The sequence below is a fragment of the Malania oleifera genome, chromosome 1, assembly GCF_029873635.1.
Source record: "Malania oleifera isolate guangnan ecotype guangnan chromosome 1, ASM2987363v1, whole genome shotgun sequence".
NCBI lineage: Eukaryota > Viridiplantae > Streptophyta > Magnoliopsida > Santalales > Ximeniaceae > Malania > Malania oleifera.
This window is the reverse complement of record NC_080417.1, coordinates 99,535,471-99,548,426: the sequence shown is the minus strand read 5'-3', so window position 1 is coordinate 99,548,426 and position 12,956 is coordinate 99,535,471. Positions and strand designations below refer to the sequence as shown.

Below are 12,956 nucleotides of genomic sequence, written 5' to 3'. Positions count from 1 at the left end.
CAATCAAAATAGTTCAATTCAGAAGGAAGCTGAAGAGGCTCCAATCATTAAATGGGCAAAGATGAAGACACTGCATTTGCTTCAAATATACATGATTCTTCAGAAAAAGGTATTAGACAAGTAAATTCATTATTAGTAAGAGGGTTAATAAGCAACCATATTTTATCAAGTATGTGTGTATAACGTCTAGGGTTGGCCTCGAACAATTTTAGTGATGATCGGAGTTTCATACTTCTGTATTCTCTCTCTTAATAAAGAAGCATTTTTCTTGAATCTATTCTCACCCCTGGTTTAAAATATATATATATATATATATAAACAACCCTCAGCTATAAATAAATAAGCTACAAACAGCATTTGAGAATTTGGAGTAGCATGAACTCCTTACACATATCTTGGGCACAAGCTTTCTGTGGTGCATCACTGTGAGTGTGATTCCGTGAAGCAAAACTAAAATACAACACTCATCGACTCTCTGAAAAAACTTGCCGATCCTCTTCAGTTGCAGAACTTGAGTCTGAATCGGAGTCTAATTTGGTAAATACGAGCTTTTGCTGGGGAAGTTGGCCGTTAGAAAATGCCGTAACCTCTGTGTCGATTAAGATGGTGTCCTCGTCATTAAAATCCCCTCGCAATATGCCCTTGGCTAGTTCATTCTCAACATACTGCTGGATTACCCGCTTAACCGGCCTTGCACCATAGTTAGGATCATACCCCAGGCTTCCCAGCAGTTGTACTGCTGCATCGCTCACCTGGATTTTCATTTTCCTGTCTGCTATCCTCTTCTGCACCCGTTCCAGCTGCACAGAAGAACAAGTGCAAAAATAAGGCACCCCTTCAGGGTATTCATAATTTTACCTGAAACCAGAAAGAACCACCAAAACCAAATCTCTCTCTCTACACTTCAATCTAGTTGATTTTAGTTTTTTATTTCAATTTTTATTCTTTGCACATTGATTTAGACTTTGATTTCAATTTCACCATTAAATTTTCCGAAGTTGAAAAGAAACTAAAATTTTTTTTTATATGCACAGCTTAATTTTACCATTGCATCTCTAGTTCCAACAGTAATCTTCAGCTAGCTGATTCTATTTTGTCCAGATTTGCTTGCTTATTAATTTTAAGCAAAATGATTAGTCAATCAAATTAACAGACATTAATTGAATGCATAGTCCCTTTATATTTGCAGAACAAGAAGCAACATAAATTCATAGAAGTGCAGCAACTTACCTGTAACCTTACAATACTGCTAATCTGACCACGATCCAGGGGCTGGAAAACTATGTACTCATCGACCCGATTCATAAACTCAGGTCGAAAGACTGATCTTGCTGCATCCATCACCCTTTGCTTAATAATTTCATAACCTGATTCCTTGGGTAAATTCTCATCATCTGTATTAATTATGTACTGTGATCCCACATTTGAAGTCATGATAATAACTGTATTGGTGAAACTCACGGTACGACCCTGGGAGTCTGTCACTCTTCCATCATCCAGAATCTGAAGGAACACATTGAACACATCAGAATGGGCTTTTTCTATCTCATCAAACAAAATAACTGCATAAGGCCTCCTGCGGACTGTTTCTGTCAACTGTCCTCCTTCCTCATACCCTACATAACCAGGTGGGGCTCCAATTAATCTTGAAACTGCATGTTTTTCCATGTACTCACTCATATCAATTCGTACAAGGGCCTCCTCAGTGTTGAACAAATAGGATGCAAGTGCCTTGGCAAGCTCTGTCTTCCCAACACCTGTTGGACCCATGAACATGAAACTAGCAATGGGACGATGAGGATCTGACAGGCCAGCTCGGGACCTCTGGATAGCTTCAGCTACTGCTTTTACAGCAGGATCTTGACCCACAACACGTTTATGTAGCTCTTCCTCCAAATGCAACAGCTTCTCCCGCTCTGATTGTTGCAGCTTGGAAACAGGAATACCAGTCCATTTACTGACAATCTCAGCAATATCACTCCCAGTAACTTCTTCTCTCAGCATCGACTTCCCAGAACTCATGTACTCATCTAATTCTTTTTCTGCACTTTGAAGTTGCCGCTGCAAGGAGTTCAAGCTTCCATACTTCAGCTCAGCAGCACGATTAAGATCATACTCCCGTTCAGCCTGCTGGATCTCAAGATTTACCCTGTCAATCTGTATGAAAAACAGTCAGTTTCTGGATGCCTACCATTCACGTATTTTACTCTATGCATTTTAAAACGGCTCATCAATGTCCATTTGCCCAACGTGTTAATGAGACAGAACTACTCCGCACTCACTTCCCATCAAATCCTGTTTCTCTAGACTAGGGATGAAAAGCAGTCCTCATATTGACAAAGCTCAAATAAAAGTTTCACAAAAAAGATTTTTTGTACAATAAAAGAGAGAGAGAGAGCTTCATACAATCATACCTCCTCTTTGATCGACTGAATGCGCATCATAACAGTTTTTTCATGCTCCCATTGCTCAGTTAGCTCTGCCTGTTTCTCCTTTAAGAGAGAGAGCTCAGCATCTAGGCGACTCAACCTATCTTTTGAAGCTTTATCTGTATCATTCGTAAGAGAAAGCCTCTCCATCTCCAGCTTCAGTACTGCACGATCAATCTCATCAAGAGCAGTAGGTTTTGAAGTGATTTCCATCTTCAGTTTTGCAGCTGCCTCATCAACTAGGTCAATAGCTGCAGACGTACCAAATGCATTAGAACTGACCAACGAACCACTAAATGAACACACGCTAGTACATAAATAAAGCAGCTCGGCTGCAAATTTAAAATTTCTATTAGATGCACATTGAACTAGAACCCAGCAGTAAATACACAACACAACAACAACAAAACCAAGCCTTAGTCCCACTAAGTGGGGTCAGCTATATGAATCCTTTTCCGCCAATTTATGCGATCATGGACCATTTCTTTTGATAGATTCAAAGATATTAAATTCTTACTCACTATCTCCTCCCAAGTTATTTTAGGTCTACCCCTACCCCTTCTACTGCCCCCCACAGTAACTAAGTCACTCTTCCTCACAGGTGCACTATAAGGCCTACGTTGCAAGTGTTCATACCATCTGAGTCGTCCTTCCCTTATCTTATCTTCTATAGGAGCTACACCTAACTTACCACGAATATGTTCATTCCTTAATTTATCTTTCAATGTTATATCACTCATCCATCTAAGCATCCTCATCTCGGCAACTTTTACATTTTGGATATTATGTTTCTTCGTCGCCCAACATTCTGATCCATATAGCATAGCTGGTCTTATAACTGTCCTATAAAACTTCCCTTTCAATTTTAAGGGTATTCTACGATCACATAGAACACTTGAAGAACTTCTCCATTTTACCCAACCTGCTTTAACTCTATGCATTACATCATCTTCAATTTCTCCTTCAGCTTGCATAATAGATCCAAGGTATCGAAATCTACAAGTGCTATTTATTTCTTCATCATCAAGTTTAACTTTGTCTCCAATATTCCTCCTATCATTACTAAAATTACATTTCATATATTCTGTTTTATTTCTACTTATCTTAAAGCCTTTAGATTCCAAAGCTTCTCTCCATAATTCTAACTCAGCCTCTACTCCATCCCTAGTTTCGTCAATTAATACAATATCATCTGCAAACAACGTACACCATGGAACCTCCTTTTGAATACTCTTAGTCAATTGGTCCATCACTAAAGCAAAAGGATAAGGACTCAAAGCAGATCCTTGATGTACACCTATGGTAATTGGAAATTCTCTAGTTTCTCCATCTATAGTCTTTACACTAGTCATTACTCCATACATATCCTTAATGACATCGGTATACCTACAACATACACCCTTTTTTTCTAAAACCCACCATAGAACTTCCCTAGGTATCCTATCATATGCTTTCTAAGGTCAATAAATATCATATGCAAGTCCCTCTTCTTTTCTCTAAACTTTTCCATTAATCTTCTTAAAAGATAAATAGCTTCTGTAGTAGATCTCCCAGGCATAAAACCAAATTGATTCTTTGAGATCTTCGTTTCTAACCTTAATCTTTGTTCAACTACTCTTTCCCATAATTTCATCGTATGACTCATAAGTTTAATTTCACGATAGTTATTACAATTTTGAATATCTCCTTTATTTTTGTATATAGGTATTAAAGTACTTTTCCTCCATTCATCTGGCATTTTCTTAGTTTTTACAATTGTATTAAATAAATTAGTTAACCATATAATTCCGTTATCACCCAAGCATTTCCAAACTTCAATTGGGATGTTATCTGGTCTCATAGCTTTCCCATTTTTCATCTTTTTTAATGCAAACTTAACTTCGTTAACTCTAATTTTTCGAATAAATCTTATATTTTTAGTCTTTTCCTCATTTGACAATTCTAAATTTAAACCTTCTATTTGGTTTTCATTAAACAACTTACTAAAGTAACTTCGCCATCTTTCTTTAATATCTTTGTCCTTAACCAAGACAATATCATCCTCACTTTTTATACATTTTACATTTCCTAAGTCCTTGTTCTTCCTTTCATTAGCTTTAACAAGTTTAAATATATCTCTTTCCCCTTCTTTTGTACCTAATCTATCATACAAACTATTAAATGATCTATATTTAGCTTCACTAACAGCCCTTTTTGCATCTTTTCTTGCCTCTTTATATTTTTCAAAGTTATCGTTGTTTCTACATTTTTGCCACGTTTTATACCAAATTCTTTTTGTCTTTATGATTTTTTGTACATCTTTATCCCACCACCAACTTTCTTTGCTATTTGAGAATCTTCCCCTTGATTCGCTTAAAATCTCTTTTGCTATCTTTTTAATATAGCTAGCTAATCTATTCCAAAGAGTATTTGAATCTATCCCATCCTCCCCATCTTTGATCATTTTATCTTTAAATTTTATTATATTTTCTCCTTTTAGGTTCCACCATCTAGTTCTCCTACACTGGTTTATTTTATCCTTTTTCTTCCATTTTTTAATGCACATATCTAACACTAAGACTCTATGTTGTGTGGTTAGACTTTCACCTGGAATAACTTTACAATCCTTGCATGATACACGATCTACCCTTCTAGTTAAAAAAAAATCTATTTGACTTCTATTTTGTCCACTTTTAAAGGTTATTAAGTGTTCTTCTCTCTTCTTAAAGCAAGTATTCATTATACTAAAATCATATGACATAGCAAAGTCTAAGATCATCTCCCCAGACTCATTTTTGTTTCCATATCCATATCCTTTATGTATCCTTTCATAATTTTTATTATCTCTTCCAACGTGTCCATTCAGATCTCCTCCTATAAATATTTTCTCAGTCCCTGGTATACCTTGTATAATACTATCCATATCTTCCCAATATTGTCTCTTAAGATTTTCTGCTAAGCCAACTTGAGGAGCATAAGCACTAATGATATTTATTATCTCTTGTCCTAATACCATTTTGATTTTTATAATTCTATCCCTTACTCTAATTACATCCATAACGCTATCTTTTAAGTTTTTTTCTATAATAATGCCTACTCCATTCTTATGTTTTTCTTTTCCAGTGGACCAAAGTTTAAAACCTGATTTATCGATTTCTCTAGCTTTCTCCCCCACCCACTTGGTTTCTTGAAGGCAAATTATATTAATTCTTCTTCTAATCATTGTATCCACAATTTCCATGCTTTTATCCGTAAGTGTCCCTATATTCCAAGTTGCTAATCTAATCCTAATTTCCTGAACTAACGTCTTTACCTGCCCACGTCCAGAATAATGCAGGAACCCTCGCATATTTGACACCATACCCGAGCGCCGACACGGCGCGTCGCTTCGGGGCGACGACCTAGCCCACCCTCGCCCACTTTTCGCTACACCCGGGTGGTTCAAGTGCAACGCGTCGCTCGTAGGGGACGCCCCAACAAATATTCGGTAAGGATTCATATCATAGTGATCTGACAAATTTTACGCTGGCTGTCAGCTACCTAATGCAACCCTCCTCCTTAACCCGGGTTTGGGACCGGCTGTGTGTGAAAAAATTAGGACATTTAAGTGCATCACAGGCGGAGTTAACCCAGCAGTAAATACGCAAAAAATTATTTAATGAAGAAATACAGTTCAAGAAAGCATGGTTTCTTCAAAGAACAAAAATTAATTATTGTTCTCTTTAGCATCACTCATGGAACAAAAAATTATGAGATGTGACCGAGGTCTTAAATTTCGATTTTGATTCAAATTTCGAAGATCCAAAAGTACCAAAATTTCAACGGAAATTTTGATTTCTATGTCAATTTCGATTTCGATTTCAATTTCGATTTGAAAAAATAATGGAAACCAGTAGGAGAACATGGGATTCTTTTATGAAGCTTTAGAAATGATTAATAGACATAATAATGTAAGTTTAGGACTAATATATTACAAGTAAATACATCTATGTTGTGTATAAGGTGGAGAAGTTGTAATATAATACGTGTGTCAAACATATTGTAAGATAATGTACATTAAACATATTTAGTGAATCAGTTAATACAAATGAAATACATAAATCATTTAAATATTATTTATTATACAAATAATGATAATTTATAAATGAATGGTAAAATAAAATGTTGTTGTAAGTTTATTTTTTCATATAATTTCAAAAGCACTTGTAATAATCATTTTTTTTTATAAAAGTAAATTAAAAGAGAAATTTCGTTTTACTCCTAAATCCCTCATTTGAATTCCGAAGAAATTTCATTACATTGTTCAAATTTCGACAAATTTTGCTAAAATTTCAAGATTTTGAAAGATTTCGGATGATTTGTCGATATTTCGACGGAAATTATGCAAGATGGAAATCGACAGCTATTTCGATTTCGAGGCTGACAGAAATCGGAAATTTTGATGGAAATTTCGACAATTTCGTGGAAATTTAAGACCATGGATGTGACAATGAATTAACTTGTTTCTCTATCATGTTTAGCCTTCTTTTTTCCTTCCCCTCATCCTTTTTCCTTTTCTATCAAGAATGTGGAGGGAAAAGAGGGAAGAAGATTGGACAGAAGAGAAAGGGAAAAGAAAAGGGAAGAAGACAACGATAGAAGAATGCTCTACCTAGGGAGAGAGGAGAAAACCCAGAGAGAAATCTAATTGTATCCGAAATGCCAACTATCTCCACAAAATACAAGTATTTATGCTTCAAACAGTTAATAACACATATTTACCAATCCATCCCCTAAAATACAAAAAGAACCAACAAACAGAGTATTAAATTAACACATGAATCCTAGTTTTGAAAGTCTGCACCAAAATACATTCCAAAGCGATAGCCTAAGTGGGGTTGATGGTAGGTGATGATCCTCTTGTCACTCTTCCTAGAGATGTACCAGGAAAATAACAGCAACTACTGTTCCTATTGATTATGTCGTATGTGTCAAAGCAAGTCCATATTCCTAGTGAAACAACAGTTCCATGTGAAATTGAGCAGAATTGATCCATTACCTTTGTCAGGTAAAAAGCGACCACTAATGTAACGATCCGAAAGAATTGCAGCTTCTACAAGAGCACTGTCCGAGATGCGAACTCCATGATGAAGCTCATATCTTTCACGCAACCCCCGAAGGATAGATATTGTATCTTCCACATTAGGTTGGTCAACATAAACTTGCTGGAAACGGCGCTCTAAAGCTGGATCTTTCTCAATATATTTACGATATTCATCCAGCGTGGTAGCACCAATGCATCGTAATTCTCCACGACCAAGCATGGGTTTCAGTAAATTGCCTGCATCCATTGCACCATTGGTAGCACCTGAAAAAATGAAGTGTAGTCAATTCATTATCATATGATTTATCATGATCTATCATTGCATACGTTGGAAACAACTACTGGCAACCATCAACTCTACATAAATTTCTTATTGAAAAAAATTAAATATCAGATGAACTAGAGGACCACTAATTTTAGGCGTAGATCAAAACACCTCAATATTTGAACAGAGTCTAAGAAGTTAGCTTCCCCTGAACACATAGCAGCCAAATAGAAGAAGATAGTAGAATTTTCAACAATTATAAAGAAAATGCCCAAGATAATTTTGAATGAGAGAAGGGTGACCATCAAAATTAGATCTAAATGGCTGGAAATCTCAAGCATCTCAAAATACAGTTAAGAAAATTACCTGCCCCAACAACTGTATGGATCTCATCAATGAACAGGATGATCTGCCCTTCTGATTCTGTTACTTCCTTGAGTACAGCCTTTAGTCTATCCTCAAATTCTCCTCGATATTTTGCTCCAGCTATGAGTGCACCCATGTCTAGGGATATCAACTGCAAAGGACAGCTAGATCACATTAAAACACATTTTGCTTTCGGAAGTAAAATATCCTGATGGGATAATAACAATAATGATTATGATGACAACGACAATGACAACAACAGCAATAGTAGAAAACAATATATTTCCATGCAGAAGTTGACACTGAACCTCTGGATCACACACCTTACGGTTCATCAGAGCTTGAGGCACATCTCCCTGAACAATCCTCTGTGCGAGCCTATTACAGAAGTATATAAAGATACACAAACATTAGAGAAAGACAGTGTGGCAAGCAGCTTAACAAGATTTCAAAGTATGTCCCCTCCCTGCAAACTCCACCGAAGCTGGGTAGCTGATCTATGCTCACCATGCAAATAAGTCTGAGCTAAAAGTTCCTAACTTTAAGCTGTGACCAGTTTATGAAAACAGATGGTCTTACCAGTCAGCAAAAAAGCTATGTTCTTGCAAGATTATGGGCTATGATTCCATTCAGAATGTCCAGCTTTATTACCCTTGAGTCATTTACTGATATACGCATATGCTTCCATAAATACAAGAAAAACGTCCCTAAGTACTCACCCTTCAGAAATTGCAGTTTTTCCAACCCCAGGCTCACCAATTAGCACAGGATTATTCTTTGTTCTTCTTGAGAGAATTTGAATGCATCTCCGTATTTCATCATCCCTTCCAATTACTGGGTCAAGCTTTCCTTCCTTTGCCATTGCTGTCAAGTCTTTTCCATATTTTTCGAGTGCTTCATATTTCCCCTCAGGATCTGTAAGACTGAAAAGTGAGACTTGCCCTTCTGATAATCTTGACCAATACAAACACATTGTAACATGCAAAGCCACCAGAAGCATGTCCTAGAATTCCTCCTAACTTATGAAATGGCATCAATTCGACCAAGAAACAAAGGTCAAACAAGAAAAACAAAGTCACAGAAATTGAATGTACAAGAGATACCAAGCTGAACAAGAAGAAACCACAAAATAAGCGCAAGTCGAATGAACAAGAGATGTCGTGCTACATATGAAGAAACTGCAAAGATGGCGCTACCTATGAAGAGACTACTAAATGGATACCATGCCCTAAATAGTTGTACATAAGTTGTATTATTACCGTAATCCATTGCTACAATGTGTAGATTCTTGAACCATAACCCACTAAGAAAAAGAAAGAAAGAAAAAGGTAGGTTATGTGTAAAGATTTTGAAGTGTGTGTAAACAATGGATAGTGTCCATGGTAGGTGGTAGCAAAATATATTTCACAATTTTAATGATGGGAGAATCAGGACACTGTGCCTAACTCTTGTGGTCTGCTGCAACACCCCCCCCCCCCCCCCTTAAAAAGAATTTAATGATTTTATGGTTCCAAGTTCCAACAAAAGGAGAACCAGGAGACACCTATTTACAACAGAAACTGTATAGCTCACCACTTTTAAATTCCAAGGAGATACAATGTTTGATTAACAACAGAGAAAATAAACCTTTGCTTAGTTTAATTATCAATGCGTATGCAAAACTTGCATGAGGAAGTCTGCCCCACATAAAAGATGGCCACCAGTCACTACTTCCTCATGCAAGTTCCTTATACACATTGATCATCAAACTAAGAAGAACTGTATCAATAATGCAGTGATTCAAGTAAACGCATGAAACATTCACCTTGGTCGATTACTGTCTGATTCCCCCTTATAGCCTGAATTGCAGATTTTAAGGTTTGCTGTGAAATTTGGAAATCCCTGAATAATTGCTTCCCAAATCTTTGATCTTGGGTATAACTAAGGACTAAATGCTCAACTGACACAAAAGAATCTCCATATTCTTTCTTATAGTCTCTGGCTCGCTGAATCAGGGCTTCCAAATCCCTTCCTAACATCGAACCAGCTGATTCACTGATAACCTGACATATGCAAAAAGATTCAGAGGTCGAATATTAAGTGATCAGCATAAATGTAGTGAACAGAAGAATGTATTGGCTGATGAATAAAAAATGTTCAAGATGTGAACCCTACACAAGTTGCCATATCCATAGCCAATCCAAACGAATTATGGAAGATGGCTGAATGACATGCACACTTAACAGCACATTGCTGGTAGAGTATGCTCAAGGAATCCCTCAGCAACACTTCCAGTGTCAACATTCATATGTCAAGATAAAATTGCCTATGTCAATGTAGATATCCATATTCATTTTCCATTATATGGAAATAGACTCTTAAGAGCTTATGTGTTATATGTTTTTGCATCTACTGTACACAGATATTAAATGCTAATACTGAGTTCTATTTAAAATTTTTAACAACCTCTCCTATTGCTTGAGGCTGACCAAATATTGATTTCCTAAAAAACAGAACTCAATTCCAAGAAAGATTTGATTATTGGGCTAACAATTCAATGATTAATTATTTGCAAGAATATTTAATTATTAGGATAACAATACATCAATGATTAATTACTTGCACGACTTTGAAAGTAAAAAGAACTTTTACAAAAATCCAAAACATGAACTAACATAATCCATACTTTACATTCCACAAAGGCAGCAATTTTATCGTCTGGATAAAGTTTCAATAATGCTAAAATTACCTTTGGCTGGCGTTGGATGAACCTGTCAGTTGCTTCTAAAAGACGAGTATTGTCAACACCAGCTTTGGAGAAAATGCGCCGAGCAAGCCCATTCTTCTGCTCCAACAATGACTTCATTAAATGCTCAGTCTCCACAATCTGATGTTTGTTTTCTCTTGCTACCTCTGGAGAAGAGACAATACCTTGCCATGCCATATCAGTAAACTCCTGCTGAGTGATCTGTCATAATAGAAAACGCCCAACTCAATACAATAAAATTCACATCCAGACTATTTGCATTGTCAAATAATTACAGTTAGCCGGACCAGAGAATAACAGTTGCAACCGTAATAATCCAATGCAAGAGTTGAGCTTTGTCAGACTATTTGCATTGTCACATAATTACAGTTAGCCGGACCAGAGAAATAACAGTTGCAATCGTAATAATCCAATGCAAGAGTTGAGCTTTGTCAGAACAAATTCAAATATTTTGTGAAAAATAAAACAGATTTTGGATTCATTATTATTATTATTATTATTATTATTATTATTATTATTATTATTGTTGTTAGGTCTTACTACTGTTGAAAGAAAGTGTGCTTGTTTGTCTGTGTGTGTGTGTGTGTAAAAGAAATGCAGACATAGCGCTTTCTCCAAGTTCTGAATAATTCAATCACACAACTCAATATTTCAGCCTTATACAGACATTTGAATCCACAAAACACCTACCCTCATTGCCAAGATTTAAAATTATAAATGATTCAAATTTAAAGTCATGCATTGCTTTAAGAAAAAAAAAATTTGAACTCTCCAAGAAAAGATCGCGAATTTCAGCAAATCATCCAACTTTTCCCACGTACAATGCCTTCAAGTACGAAATATTGAACAATTGATTTGAGACTTCAAATAATCACAAACCATGCGAATTCAACAAAAACCACGCAAAAATGCTTACAATGGATATGAATTGAACAACAAATTTACTAAAAAAAAATTATCTGGGCACTCGAAATCGCCGACAAGCATAACGAGAACTCTTAAAACACAAATTACCCTTCCGTTTGAACCATCGCATCGGACAACGAATGGCTTCGAACCGTTCCCAAACCTCTCGAGCCTTTTGGTCCCAAATACATCGTTCTTCTTCAATCTCATCGACTTTAGGGTTCTGAGAGCTCTAGACTTCGCAGGTAAGCTCAGAGAGAGCTGAGGCTGCGCTAACAAAGCATTTTTCCTACAACCATTGGGCAACGGAGGATGAAAGTGAAGACCGACGCCTGCGAAGGAAGTTGCGGTAGCCATAGGCGAGGTCCGGCTAGTAGGAGTGGGTTTCCGGCGAGGCTCGACGGCGGAGTTGGGGACTTGGGCAGAAATGCGGCAAAAGGCGAGGGCTTTGCGTGGGAATTTCAAAAGGGTGGCGAAGAAAGAGAAGTGTGTTCAGAGAGTTCTGGTAGATTCGCGGAGGCGAAGGGAAAATTCGAGACCGTGGGACACGGGCAGAGGCTTGGGTGCGCGGCTTGCGCACTGCGCATACAGCCCTATTATTCAGCCACGTGGTCATGTGAGGATAGAGCGCTGTCCAGTTGCAGGCTCGAGTTAACTAAAATTCACAATTGATAAAATTAGAGTTCTTTGCGTAAATATTAAATTTGCAGGGAAACAAACTATACAAATGTGTTAAAACCAAATCTTGTCGATTTTCACTACATAAATCAAATATGTAAAAGTTGATCGATTTCTTTAGGTCATCGCTATTACGTGTATAAATTGATTTTAAGAAAGTCCATTTGTGCTGTGACAACTGATTATCTAAAAATTAATTTTCACTTTAGATGAATGCTTTTACTTACCCCACATGTAAAGTTATGCAAAATTTACATAAAAAGAAACTAGTTTTTGAAAAATTGGTTTGTGCAATAAAAATGGACCATTCAAAAGTCGGTTTGTTTAACATGCATGTTTTCACATATTCTCATACAAACTAATACAAAATTTACGTAAGACAAAACCGACTATCGAATTTCTGTAGAATGCATGGATTTACATGGCTCCGACACAAAATTTGAGCAAACTTAACGACTTTTAGAAAGTCGGTTTATAAAGACCAAATGGGCTATCAAAAATTTT

General features: G+C 36.6%; 1 protein-coding gene across 1 annotated transcript; it reads right to left on the bottom strand.

Annotated features, from left to right (window-relative positions):
• Nucleotides 1–287: 287 nt before the first annotated feature.
• Nucleotides 288–12,398, bottom strand: LOC131147248 (chaperone protein ClpB3, chloroplastic). The gene is made up of 10 exons (XM_058097011.1): nt 11,883–12,398; nt 10,851–11,069; nt 9,927–10,164; nt 8,842–9,037; nt 8,446–8,500; nt 8,123–8,273; nt 7,447–7,755; nt 2,415–2,680; nt 1,231–2,157; nt 288–800 (listed from the first exon to the last, which is right to left on the bottom strand). The coding sequence occupies exons 1-10, from the start codon at nt 12,129–12,131 to the stop codon at nt 465–467; spliced, it is 2,946 nt and encodes a 981-aa protein (XP_057952994.1). The 5' UTR covers nt 12,132–12,398; the 3' UTR covers nt 288–464.
• Nucleotides 12,399–12,956: the final 558 nt, after the last annotated feature.